The sequence below is a fragment of the Pinus tabuliformis genome, chromosome 8 (assembly GCF_031772625.1).
Source record: "Pinus tabuliformis cultivar Carrire ecotype Pingquan chromosome 8, CPIR1, whole genome shotgun sequence".
Taxonomy (NCBI): Eukaryota; Viridiplantae; Streptophyta; class Pinopsida; order Pinales; family Pinaceae; genus Pinus; species Pinus tabuliformis.
In genome coordinates, this window is record NC_142294.1 from 656,283,495 (window position 1) to 656,297,837 (window position 14,343).

General features: G+C 38.0%; 1 protein-coding gene across 3 annotated transcripts in view; it reads right to left on the reverse strand.

Moving 5' to 3' along the window:
• LOC149237299 (DNA polymerase delta small subunit-like) overlaps nt 1–14,343 on the reverse strand; it is a 203,212-nt gene that overhangs the window by 2,058 nt on the left and 186,811 nt on the right. For 2 of the 3 annotated variants that reach the window (XM_089372620.1, XM_089372618.1), the window contains 5 exons: nt 1,237–1,343; nt 985–1,111; nt 657–770; nt 247–362; nt 55–138 (listed from right to left, as the gene is read on the reverse strand). In XM_089372620.1, the coding sequence (XP_089228746.1) occupies nt 55–138; nt 247–362; nt 657–770; nt 985–1,111; nt 1,237–1,290 (495 nt within the window). In that variant the 5' untranslated portion in view covers nt 1,291–1,343. The remainder of the gene's footprint in view (nt 1–54; nt 139–246; nt 363–656; nt 771–984; nt 1,112–1,236; nt 1,344–14,343) is intronic. The other variant, XM_089372619.1, reaches the window with a different exon arrangement.

Below are 14,343 nucleotides of genomic sequence, written 5' to 3' on the forward strand. Positions count from 1 at the left end.
ATTTAGTTAGCAAAACATACCAGATTCCTAACTCTTAAATAAGAAGATTATTACCTGACCTGACAAAAGACTCCGTTGCATATCAACTGAATCTCCAGCAATAATGACACGCACAATTTGAGAGGCCAGACTTTGCTCCTGTCACAAGACATACACCATAACCTATGTTTTTCTAAAGACAATGTAAGTAGTATGATGTAAAAAAACCTGCATCATGACCTCTGAAGAAAAAGAAAATTGACACACCTGTTCATCTCCTGAATGGCCAGTCAAATAATCAACAAGAAGCTGAAGTTGGAGAGGATTAGACTGGCTACTACCAACCATAAGCCCAGAGACAAGAACAATATATTTATTGTCTTCTACAGAAGAAAAAACATAAATTATATGAGTCCAGTATCAAAAAATAAATGACACATGGCACACTAACATATTTTAAGGATATTAAAAATGAATAAATGTTTAGAGAACCAAAAACAACATGTCACTCCAAACTACATCAACATTGGATAAAACACCAACAAATCCAAGAATTTTCACAAAAAATAATGCATAATAGACAAATAATTAATGCTTCAAGAACCCAGCTTTCAGTAAGTAAATCATTTGTAAGCATTGATAAAGGATGATGCTTTCCGAGTAGTTCAAGTCAATACTTAAATTGTAACCAGAATGAAGAGAGCGCTGTGGTGATAGGCCAGCTTCAACAATGCTTTGCACATAAAAGTCACCATCAGTGGATTCCTTACCATGAAGAGCAACTACAACACCTGAAATAACATTTAACATTAATCTGTGATGAATCACGAAAGATAAAACACACAGAAAATGTTGTTTTGCTGTTGGAATGTCAGTCCCATGGTAAAATCTGGATCGACATATTTGATAATGACCTTTCTTATATGATAATACCTCTCTAATTCAATGTACGGTGTTTTCCAAAAACCATGCTAAAAAAAGCTTATCTAGTTTAAATTTACCTACCTGTAACATACGTGGATGGAGAAAGCATATTCCCTGCCAATTTAACCCTTCCACTATCATCTTCCAAAATCAGATAATCATCTGGGTGCATGAAATTATGCGGTTGTGCTATAGGAGTAATAGATCTCTGCAAATAGAAAGTTGCACCATGTACAGAAAATCCCAAGACATTCTCTAATAGCAAAACTCTTCTTAAGGCCCAAATACACGAATGAAAATAGATAATACCTTGATTCATTTTTAGTGCCCTACCTCCTTAGAATATTCATCAATAATTGAAGGCTTCAATTGCATTTGTTTGTACATAGTTCCAACTATAACACATTCCTTACCATCTTCAAGCCCTAAAATAGTACACACTGTGTAGAAGCAGAAAAGCATACAAATCCAGATGTCAACAAACTTGGCAAAATATCCCAATAATATGTAACTTAGCCGCCACTTTTTCCCTCAAGAAAATCATCAAATTTAGAAAAATTGTGAAATATACCCAATGTCCGTTGACTCAGATAAAAACCAACATATGTTTTCATATAGTGCCACCATATTCTCTAATGTGCTGGGGATTTTTATTTTCTTTGCTGGAGAATTGAATTTTATTCAAGATGAAATTTTGCATCTACATTATCATTTTTGTTGGGAAATTGTTGCTCCCTATGTTGAAATGATAGCAATCTTGTGGTCATTTACAACTAAGCCCCCTCATTAATTGTATCACTAGGTTATGACTTAAGAGCTAACATAGCCAACACTATCTTATTACATTGTAGGTGGTGATGGTTGGCCTAAGCACTTATGTGGGCCCTGTTATACCTCACATAGCATGAGGATTGCATGTGTAATTTTCATCACACATCACAGGGATTTGCAGGATGATAACTCCAAGAGAATGGTACTTCCATTGGGCTGCTTGAGTATCTTGATTGGGAGACTTATTTCTCCTTTGTGATTGATTGTCATGGTTTGGTTCTCTTTTCATAGTTGCATATCTTTGTTGATGGATCAGCACAATAATAGGCTCTTGGTGAGATGCTTCTTGGGATTATGGTCTTGGCATTGTTGACATGTTTCGAGTTTCATTAAGGGTTGTTACATCTGTTTAACCGTTGATGCATATTACGGATTGGGAACCCATTAACAAAAAGTCTCCCTAAGTTCCAAGTGTTAATCATTGCACCTTGGTTTGCTGATTATATTTAAGAGAGTCTTGCCATGGTTATCTAGGGTTCACAAGATTATGATATGAGACTTTTATTTTCATTTAGGTGGAGCACCTTAGCAAATTAGCTGTCATATTACCTACGGTTTGCATCTTTGAATTGTTGACATTACTCTCTTATGAATCTCTTGGTGCAATTATCCCTTTTCACATGGTTCTAGACATTTTAGTGGCTATTGTGATGGGATTGGATGCTCTTGGTGTGAGTTCCCTAGCTCATGGGGGTCGTGTTCATACTTGGATGGGTGAAATATGATGTAAAACAGGAATATTAACCCCTACATGGAGTTCTTGCCTTGATGCACACATGTTGAGGCTGGTTGCACTATTTGCTTGAGTGGAGGCGACATCTTCTTGGTATTGGAATTCATTGGATTGATTTGGTCAAACATAACAATAATGAGTGGATAAGGTTATGTAGAAAATGTGTTTGCTGTAGCCCCAACCCAGTTTCAAGTTTTTGCAAAGGTTTAATGCCCAAACCCCATCATGATATATGACTGATATAAAAATTAAATTTGAATTCAACTTGAAACAAAAGACTATTCTACTCTTTTTCACTTTTCCACTGATATGGGAGAAAATATACAAGCAAGCACACTCAGAAAATGACCATAATAATTTTGGTCTAAGATCCTGTAAAAACCCACAAGGGAAAACCAGTCTTCAAGGAGTTTTTAGATTGCTATTAGGGAAAATATTTATTTACAACAGAGATAAACTTTAAAGTCAACTTATTTCCCTTTTGAGCTTGAAGAAGACACTGCCAAGTTACACTGAAATCTGAGCCTCCTCACAGTCATAAACTCTGACTGATAATGCATTGATTTCTGTGCATAGAAACCACCCAACAGTGCTTTGTTCTCTGAGTTAGAAGAGCAGATTTTAAACCCAGAATTTCTGCCCTCACACAGCCTTGAAAAACTCGCTGAGATGCCTTGAAATAAGTGCTGATGGAGCCTCGAACTTCTCACTGTCAAACCCAGAAAACTGAGCAGAGAAAGGCCTCAGTTTTCACGCTCTCTCAGCTCTTTCTTGGCCTGGTAACTCACTATAACTCAGCCTGGTAACACACTGAAAACTCAGCCCTAGTCCAGTACTACTTTCCAGCTTAAACTCAGCATGGAAACCCAAGTAACTCGGCTCAAAAACACAGCCCGAAATTTTGGGATGCATGCCAGTCTGCTCCTGAAAATTCGGGGTTCACTATGCTGTTTGATTTCGTTTTTCTCAGCCCTTCAAACTCTTCCTTAGACCTACAAACTTGTCCTCCTTGCTCTCATTTCTCTCCTCTCCTCATGTCTCATGAGAATAATGAGAATACTCTTTGCCTTTTCCTTTTGTCTTCTCTAAATGAGGGGAAACCTAACCTTAGAGATCTAATCACTGAGATTAGATCTCAGCTCATTAGATCAAGGGTAGAGATCATTTCTCTCTCTTGACCCCTTTTCTCATGTTGTCCCCCTCACTTAAAGAACCCCTAGCCACTTTAGCATGTTTTGTACCTTGTGCATTTTTTCTCTCATAAAGTCCACATTAAAATATAAAGTGACTATAATAATAAAAGGCAGTTAGTACTTTTTCTCCTAAAGTCACATTTAAAACATAAAGTGACTTTATTATAAAATACCTAGCACATGTACCACCTCATAAATTGACTTTACCTCATAACATTAATAAAACACAATGTCACATGACAAAAAGGATATTAATGTGTCTTCCTAGGCCAAAAGGATAAATGCCTAGGAAACACTTCCTTGGTACCATTTTTCTCAACAGTTTATATTCATTGGATCTATCCACTTGCATGGGTTTCAATAAGACTTAACCACCATGGAACAAGAGAATATGAAGGGGCTGATTTTATCCCACATAATTGGATGATTGCACATTGCAGAAGCACACTTCCATTTTTGGGAAGTTGTTGAAGGTTTCAAGACCTTTGACCTATCATGCATCTGAAGCGCTCCACCTACTTGGCCCTTTGCACACTTCACCAAGTCACCCTCCTCCTGTGCACATGGTTTAGGAAAATCAAAACATGATTTTGAAAATCAGTGGATGGCTTTGGTCAATGTTGCTAGAGTGCAAAGTGAAGCAAAAGCATTTTAGGGAATATGGAACATGAAGAGCATCATTTTCCAAGCATCTCGAGAGTGTTTGTTATATACATCCTATCTATATATAGCATTTTAGGGAATGGGAGTTGTTGTCGCCTAAGATGTAAACCTAAATGTGGGAAAAGTCTTTAACCCCACATGATGTAGTCTTTAAGGCACAACGCTCAAGGAGGGGTTGTCACCTATTCCCAACTCTCTTCGTTTAAGCTCTCTCCTATTTAAGCTGATGGGGGTGGTCCATGAAGATGATACTAAAGGAAACGTGTTAATGATAACAAGGCCTAGGACATAAAGGGAAAGACAATCACCATTCAATTATAACTTGAATTTCAAGATTAATTAGCAAGTATTAATAATAATGAGCATGTAAATATCAATGAGATGGATTCAATGAAATCAACAAGACACCCAGCAAGATGAAATATGAGAGACCAGTGTCTTTAGATAATGCTCAAAGATAAATTATGATGCTTGCGAATGAAAAGGATCCTTCAAGTTACAATATAGGCAATCCTGCAAGGCAAGTGTTAGTAAATTAAAACTCACAGGAGATTAATGTGCAATTTAGAGAGATGAGCAATAAATGAAAGTAAAACTTGCAAGGTAGATAAAATTTGTACCTTAAAAAGATGTTCAAACAAGATATGACAATAAAGGACAATTACATGAGCAATAAAATAAAAAAGGAAATGAGATGCTTGCAAGTAGGAAGAAATGGCTCACAATCTAAATGACACCATAACCAATGCAAAGATGAGAGAATGTTATGTGAGTGTGTGAGATCAATTGATGTTGGTAAATTTTAATATATGCTTAATCTAAGGTGAGACTTCCCCTCAATTTCTCAAGACTCGGTAAGGACTGAGGTGAACTGCAAGAAGGCTAGGATGAGGAGGCGCTTAGTCTATCATTAACGATACTCGCCTAGGCTCCTTGACAACCCACGTGCCTTCGTTCCTACAAGGGATCGGCCATAAGAGAACTGTGAGGTCACATGTTTTGACCTTTGCTCCAAACTCCAATTTATAAAATTGAATGAAAGCTAAGGAAGTCCTAAAATTTCTATCAACCAAGCTTATGCTTGGAGGTAAATTTTATAAGATGGAAACTGAATCTAAATGCAAATGAGAAATGAAAGTTAACACAATGCTTCAATGGGATACAATTAAAACAAGATGCTTCAAAAAGTGAAATGTCTTAAGATTTATCAATATACCAATCCACTTATGATAAATATTATTATAAGCACTTTGAGCACAAAATTATAATGAGATTAGCTTATAACAATGATCAATGAAGAAAATAAAAATTACTCAATGAAGTAATGTGAATTAAAGAAATGACAGTTAGATCTAAACATCTGAAAGGTTATCTCAACTAGGATGCAAATAAGATCAAGACAAGAACTTCTCAAATGCAAACTAGATCAAATTATTGAAGTGCAAATTAAATTAAATAGCTAATGAAACCACTATATAGTTAGATCAAGGCAAAAATAAGTGATTCAAAAGCTATATTAGCACAGGATATGAGGTCTAAATCTAACAATTAGATGCTATGAATTATTAAATGCAAAATGAACAAGTTAATAAAATAAAGATCCTCCTACTAAAATAGGAGGTGGGATACCATGGAGGAAATCCCCAAGCTCCCTCTAGGAAAAAATTATTTTATTAAAATTACAAAGAAAACCCCTTTAGACAAGGGTGAGGGTTTTAAAACCTTTAAGGAGGGTTTACAAATAGAAATTTAAATACCCCTTCCTCAAAGTAACAATAAGGGAAAAATTTAATAATGATTTTACAAAAATTAAAATGGAAAAAATTTCCCAAAAATGAAATTAGTTTTCAACTTTTCCCTTGATAAAAATGAAATTCCTTCAATAAGCTATATGTCCAAGGGAAAATGAAGACAGCCTTTAGCCAAATTAGATCTGAATATTTTGCAAGTCGAGGATTGACTTCTCCTCCACAAATAATTCGCTTTCCTTCCCAAAGGTTTCTCGCTCAAAATGCCAGACAACTCTCCTAAAGAAATCAATCCTGTTGCAAATAATAAAACGGTTCCCAAAAATCGATCTGAAATTTCCAAGCCTCTGGTGATGGATTGATTTTGAAATTCTCCTAAAAAAAATTGAAAACATTTTCCCCTTCCAAAAAATTTTCAGTTCAGCTGCAAAACATAGAGGGAAATTCACATAAAAATGAGGAGGTTCTTCTAAATCCAGCGGCCAAGAAAAGAACATCCAAAAATGAAGACGACTTCCATAAAAAATATATATGAAATTTTTCCCAAGCCTTCTCCAAATCAAACCATGGTTTCTCAAAAAAAATTGTTTTATTTTCAAACCCTTCAAAGGATTTTGCTCTAGAAGAATGAGGAGGCTCCTTTTGCTTCCGACTAGGGCAGAAAAGCCTCAAAATGAAGATCGTCTCACTAAAAAATTTCGATCTTGGTTTCAAGAGTGAAAACAGCCTCCAAAAAAAAGTTAGATCTACTAGAAACCCTAGTTGTCTAGGAGATAGGAGAGGGTTTGATCCACTTGCAAGAAAATGTTTTCAAAAAAATATCCAAGCCAAACCCTTGCTCCTTTTTTAGATCTGCAAGAAAACTAAGAAATATGTACAAGATGAACAAAACTATATACAAGCGTAAGAAAATATACCCAAGCCAAACCCAAACTCTTTTTTCAAATTTGCAAGAAAACAAAGAAATATATACAAGATGAACAAAATTATATACAAGGGTTAAAAAAAATATACAAAACTTATAGATCTACAAGCCCAAAGAGTGAGTACAACTCCGCTCTTGGGTTTTAAAATACAAGCTCTAAGTAGCCAAATCTAATTCAATTAAAACACAATATAGAGAGAATAGATCAAATAAATAATTTTTTCACAAGCACTAAGAAGCCCCTGCAAAATTTCGTTCGATAAGCCTTTGATAGCAACCAAAGTAGGCTCTTCCACTTCTATGTCTTGGGAGTTGGTTGGTTCAACCAAAAACGTCCCTTAATGCCCAAGATCTGAAAAATAGAATGATCTCTACACACTTAAGATAAAATTGTTAGAACACGAGGAGTGAGATAACACAATGAAACAAAATATCTAGGGATACCCGCTAGATCGATTAATTCAAAATGCTTCTCTAAACTCAAATACTAATGCAAGATACCTGTGCAAATAGTAAATCCACAAATTGGCTAGTAAAATAACAATAATTTAGATTTAAAACCAGTAGAGCAATAAGAAGAAATTCAGAGAGAACAAAAAAAAACAAAAAACAAAAAATTACCATATAATATAGAAGGGAAACAACACTATGAATTTGTTATTTTTTGCAGCATCCGAGGTGTTCTAGTCTCGAAACTTTGTGGAGAGGCTAAAACACAGGATTTCTCCATAACTCGGAAATCATTTCTAGAAATTCCACCTAGATGTGTCTCAATTAGATTATTAGCCTATTTTTAAATATTTCCCAAGTCTGAACTTAGGAAAAGGGGTTAATTAATTAGAATTAATTGAGATAAGGTGTGAATTATCTAGAAACTCACATGGATCGACAGGGAATTATCTAGGCCTTTGATTAAGTTTTAATCTTGGTCATTGGAGGTCCAACAGAGGATTATAAAAGGAAGTCAATGGGTAGATGGAGAATACACCAATGCAGACACTTAGTGATCTAGGTAGGTCAATTTTCCAAAAACAGAGTGATTTGGCAAGAGGATATTGTGCCAGAGATTGAGTAGCGAGTGGCAGAGGATTGAGGCAGTGTTCTGGAGGAGGTTTCCAGTGCCGGAAGAGTCAGTTGAGGGAGTCTGAGTTTTCCCAAAGGAACTGTGCAAGAATTGTGCAGGCAACAACAACAAAGTAGTTCAATCTAGCTGGAGGAGCAGTCAATTCAGTAGTTGGCAACGAGATTTTGATCAAGAGGACCAATGAATCAGTTCCAAAGCCAGAGAGAAGCAGAGCTATAGATTTCGTGAATTTATGGAGGCAGGAGCAGCAAAGCCTACGCAACCACTGCGCAAAGGCTGATGTAGAAGGAAGTGTGAATTGTTGAAGGGCCAGTTTCGGGAGCTAAAATCAACTATGGGGTGAGGAAAAATCCTCACAAGAATTTTTCCAGTGATTCTCTCAAATTAGTTTGACATTTTGGCATCCAAATTATTGTACTCAGATTTGTTGCTAAAGAATAATAATAATAATTAAACCCTCATCTGTTGCATCGGTTTTCTCGCTTTGGGTTTTTTCGGGGACAATTGTCCAAAAACTAACGATGTTAAAATTATTGTGTGCTAGAATTTCTCAATTTCCAGCACTATTATTTTTCTGCAATTTTATTTGTGAAGGTTGCAGTGTGATTTATTCAGTATTTGTCGTAGCAAATAAATTGTTAAATTTATTAACAATTAGAAGAATAATGTCCAGTTGCTGCAAGAGGATTTCAGTGGTGAAATTTTCACATGGTATCTAAGCCAAGTTGATTAGACGAGGAAGCTCAGTAGCACAGGCAAAAATTCCTTGTTCAAAGGAAGCAGCAGGACGAATTTCTGGAGGTTGCATAGGGCTTAAGCCAGGGAATTCGAATTGTTGGGCAAATCGATTTTTCAGTGCAGATTGGCAAAAAAAATTGACTTGCCAGTTGAACGATTTCGGCAAGCAAAGGGAGCAACAGCAGCTTAGATTTTCGCTGAGCAGATTCCTTGTTTGGGCGCAAAGGGTTTAGTAGCAGAATCAGTGTCGGGTGGAAGAGAAATAGCACACTAAAATATACCCAGAATTCTTCGATGTGGCCATGGATCAATTTGATATTCAGGGAACTTCAAAACTGTCTTCTAGATTGGAGGACGAATTTTCTTGCTTATCAAGCTCAACCTCACAGGGTGTCTTGTATATAGACAGTGGAGCATCAACTCACATCACAAGAGTTAGAGAATATTTCTCTAGCTACAATAAGGAGCAAATGGATTTCCAAATTACGATGGGAAACAAAACAAAGCGTACTCCAGTGGGGAGAGGTACCATCGATTTTCAGAGGGAATCAGGAGCAAGCACCAACGCTACATATGTGTTACATGTGCCAAGATTGAGTATGAACCTAATTTCAGTATCCCAACTACAGGATAAGGGATATGATGTCCACTTTGTAGGGAATAAGTTGTTTGTCAAACACCCAAGCTGGAAGAGGGTGAGATAGATTAGAACTTGAAGTAACTGGTTATACAGATTGCAACTTGATTCTCCAATGGCACTGATAGGCAGTGATAGTAGCAGTGGGAAGGAACTGAATGAGCTATGGCATAGGAGAATGGGACATTTACATCATGGAGCACTCAAGATGCTTAAGGAAACGGTAACAGGGGTTCCAAAACTTAGCATGGAACACAATGATGTGTGCAAAGGGTGTGTGCTTCGGAAATATGCTAAAGCAGCATTCCTTAGAAGTGACAACAAAGCAAATGTCGTGTTAGGACTCATACACTGATATTTTTGGCCCAATGTCCACTAGAGCTCTCAGTGGGGCCGAATATTTCATCACTTTTATTGATGACCATTCCAGGAAAACCTGGATCTACTTCTTGAAGACCAAAGATGAGGCCTTCAATCGTTTCAGGGAGTTTAAGGAAGAAGATTCAGGTGCTTCGCGCAGATAATGGTGAGGAGTATATTGATAAAGACTTCACAAATTTTTGTGCAAAGGAAGGCATTAGAAGAAAGCGGACAACTCCATACAATCTAGAGCAACGCGGGGTAACAGAACGGAAAAACAGAACCATAATTGTGGTTGAAAAAGTAATGTTATATGACGAGGATTTGCCAAGGTTTCTTTGGGCAAAGGCATGTAACACAGCAATGTATATTCAGAACAAGACTCCTCATAGAGCCTTGGGGAAGAAAACGCCAAGAGGAGTCTTCACAAGGAAGAAGCCAGACGTTAGTCACTTCAGGATCTTCAGCAGCATTGCTTATTGCCATGTGCAAGATGAGAAGCGCAACAAATTAGATCAGACTGCAGAGAAGGGGTTCCTTGTTAGGTATAGCAAAACCTCAAAGGCATATAGGATATATACATTCCTAGCAATGGGAAGATTGTAGTAAGACGGGATGTAAAGTTCATGGAGAACAGAGCTTTCAAGAGATCTCTTGAGATGCATGCAGGTGATCAAAGTCAACCAGCAAAAGCTCCATTAGTCCAGCAAGAGGGGTACCCAGTAGGACAGTCACAGGGATCCAGTATATTGATCAGTACTAGCATTTCATCAGGTGCAGGGGATCTAGTGAGTTCTCAGTAGGCGAAGTAGCAAAGGTAGGATGAGGAGGAGCTCGTTGAACCCCCCACCACTAGTGGTCGAACCAACAAAGAATTTTGTTAGACATTGAGAGATGCAGAGTTCATTGTAGCTCCTACGACGAACAAGAGAGAGTGTTGGCAGCCTGACAGATACCAAGGACTGGTGGCTCAAGTTGCAGAACCTTCCAACTTTCAGGAGGCCGCAAAGCATCAGGTGTGGATAGATGCCATGGTAGAGGTGTACATCTCCATCATGAAAAATGATGTTTGGGAAGTGTTGCCAAGGCCTGAGGATAGGTCAATTGTAGGTTCTCGTTGGATCTACAAGATCAAGTATGTTGTAGACAACAGCATGGAGAAGTACAAGGCTAGGTTCGTGGCAAAGGGGTATGCGCAGAAAGAAGGAATAGATTATGAGGAGACCTTCGCCCCAGTTGCCTTATATCCCAGTAGCAGAGATGGGGTGGCAGATTCACCAGATGGATGTCAAGACATCATTCTTGAACAGGGTGATTGAGGAAGAGGTGTACATAAAATAGCAAAAGGGCTTCAAGACTCATGAGAGGCACACTCATGTGTAGAGACTAAGGAAAGATCTATACGAACTCAAGCAGGCTCCCAAGGCATGGTATGGTCGGATTGATAGCTACTTGCAGCAGATGGGATTCGTCAAGAGTGACGCAGATCCCAACCTTTACTACTTGATGGTAGATGATGAGCCACTCATCCTAGTATTGTATGTGGATGATCTCTTCCTGAAAAGATCATCAAGGCTCATAGAGGACTGCAAGAGGAACCTAGCAACAGAGTTTGATATGAAGGACTTGGGATTAATGCACTATTTCCTAGGATTGGAAGTGTGGCAGAAGGACCAGGAGATCTTCCTTGGTCAAAGGAGATATGCTACAGATATTCTGAAGAGCTTCAGAATGCAATATTGTAGACCCATGACTACGCTCATGATGACCAACTAGAAAAAGATAGATGTGTTAGACAACAAGGATGTTGACCCCACCTTGTATAGACAGCTCATCAGTTCTCTCATGTATCTGGTCAAAACTAGACCAGATATCTACTTCGTGGTCAATACGCTTAGTCAATTTATGGTGGAACCAAAGAGGGTACATTAGACAGGGGTGAGGCACATTTTGAGGTATGTGTGTGGTACAATCAAGTACGGTTGAGATATATCCGACAGGATGATGTCAGACTATGTGGGTTCACAGATGCAGATTGAGCAAGCAGTTCAGTGGACAGGAAAAGTACCTCTGGGTACTGCTTCAGCATTGGATCAGGGATGGTTTCTTGGTGAAACAAGAAGCAGAAGTCAGTAGCACTGAGCTCTGTGGAAGCAGAGTATATGGCAGCAAGCACAACCACGTGCGAAGCTATTTAGCTTCAGAAACTACTAGTAAGCTTGTTCAGGCAAAGGATGGTGGCGACCAGCATCTACTGTGATAATTATAGTTGCGTCAAGCTCTCTGAGAATCCAATGTTTCATGACAGGTCGAAACACATAGATATTCGGTGTCATTTCATCAGAGATTGTGTGCAACGTGGAGCAGTCCAACTACAGTATGTTCCCACATATGAGCAAGTTGCAGATATACTCACGAAAGCTTTAGGGAGAGTTAAGTTCATTTATTTCAGAGAACAAATGGGTATGGTGGAGCACCCGTTTCAGTAGCAAGGACAGAATATTTTGGATGCTTCTCAGTTGCAGTAGTTGTAGTAGCAAAAGCAATAGTTGAGGCAGAGTTGCAGTGCAGGTGCAAGGTTGGCAACAGTATGGAAGTGTCAGCAGCAGCACAGATGTAACATCAAAGTTGTGCAGTGGTTGGTGGGCAGTGGCCAGACATCAGCAACGTGACAGAGGGTGGTACAGAGACAGAGTGTTGTGGCAAAGTGTGCAGCACTAGAGAGAACACCTTCCTCGCTAAGAGGGAGTGTTAGTTTCTATAGCATCGGAGGTGTTCTAGTCTCGAAACTTTGTGGAGAGGCTAAAACACAGGAGTTCTCCATAACCCAAAAATCGTTTCTAGAAATTCCACCTAGAAGTGTCTCAATTAGATTATTAGCCTATTTTTAATTATTTCCTAAGTCTAAACTTAGGAAAAGGGGTTAATTAATCATAATTAATTGAGATAAGGTGTGAATCATCTAGAAACTCACATGGATCGACAGGGAATTATCTGGGCCCTTGATTAAGTTTTAATCTTGGTCGTTGGAGGTCCAATAGAGGATTATAAGAAGAAGTCGATGGGTAGATGGAGAATACACTAGTGCAGACACTCAGTGATCTAGGCAGATCAATTTTCCAACAGCAACGTGATTCAAAAAGAGGATTTCGAGCTAGAGACCAAGTAGCAGGTGGCACAGGAGTGAGGCAGTATTCCGGTGGAGGTTTCCAGTGTCAAAAGAGTCAGATTGAGGGAGTGCAAGTTTGCCAAGAGCGACTGCGCAGGTAGCAGCAGCAGAGCAATTCGTTCTAGCTGGAGGAGTAGTCAATTCAGTAGTTGGTGGTCGGGATTTTGATCAAGAGGACTAGTGAATCAATTCCAAAGCTATAGAGAAGCAGAGCTGTAAATTTCAGGAATTTCGGGAGGCAGCAGCAGCAAGGCCTACGCAAGCATTTCGCAGAGGCGACGCAGAAGGATGTGCAAATTACCTGAAGGGATAGTTTCGGGAGCTAAAATTAGCTATGAGGTGAGGAAAAATCCTCACAAGAATTTTTCCAGTGATTCTCTCGGATTGGTTTGACAGAGTGGCATCAAAATTATTGTACTCAGATTCGCTGCTACAGAATAATAATAAAACCTTCATCTGTTGCACTGGTTTTTCCGCAATAGGTTTTTCCGAGGACAACTATCCAAAAAATAACGATGTTAAAATTATTTTGTGTGTTATAGAATTTCTTAGGTTTCAGTGCTATTATTTTTCCACAGTTTTATTTATGAAGGTTGCAGTGTGATTTATTTAGTATTTGTCATAGCAAATAAATTGTTAAATTTATAACAATTAGAAGAATAATTTCCAGTTGCTACAATAGGGTTTCAGTGGTGAAATTTTCACAGAATTAACCCCAAAGACTTCCTTTTTATTCATAAATATAAAGTACAGAGCTTCACTGAGTCGGCAGCTTGATTACAACAATCATATGAAGAGTTTAGAGGTTCCTTAAATAGAAAAAATGAGATATCTAGATCCCTCTCCAAGTGAAAATAGCTAGGTCCCGAGAGTTGCACATATTTGACTTGATCCCACAATAAAAATGGCTAGATCCATCCTCAGAAAATTCAAACCCTTGATTGCCTACGCAAATCTCTAAGATGGAGTTTGATTTGCCTTGAAGAATGAGTTGGATTGACCAAAGGTTTGATCCCGAACCAAAAAATATTTTTCATAATTTTTCTCCTCGAAAAATTTTAATTCAAAATATTTTCCACAGACCATTTTTCTTGAAAAATCAATTTTATGGGAAATTAATTCCTTTCTAGACCAACAAATTTCTTGTGGGAGTTTTCTTTGCATGATTTGTGGAGATTCCGTGATTTTTTAATTTGATCCCTTTATTGGGAAAGTCCACATCCATTTTTAATTAGTTTTTCACTTGGAGAGAATTTTTATTTTCTCTCATTTTCTTTTTTGGATCATTTTTGGCTTAACTATTTGCCAAAAATTAGAAAATATGACTCTAGAGGGGTATAGACATATTTTTCCACCCTC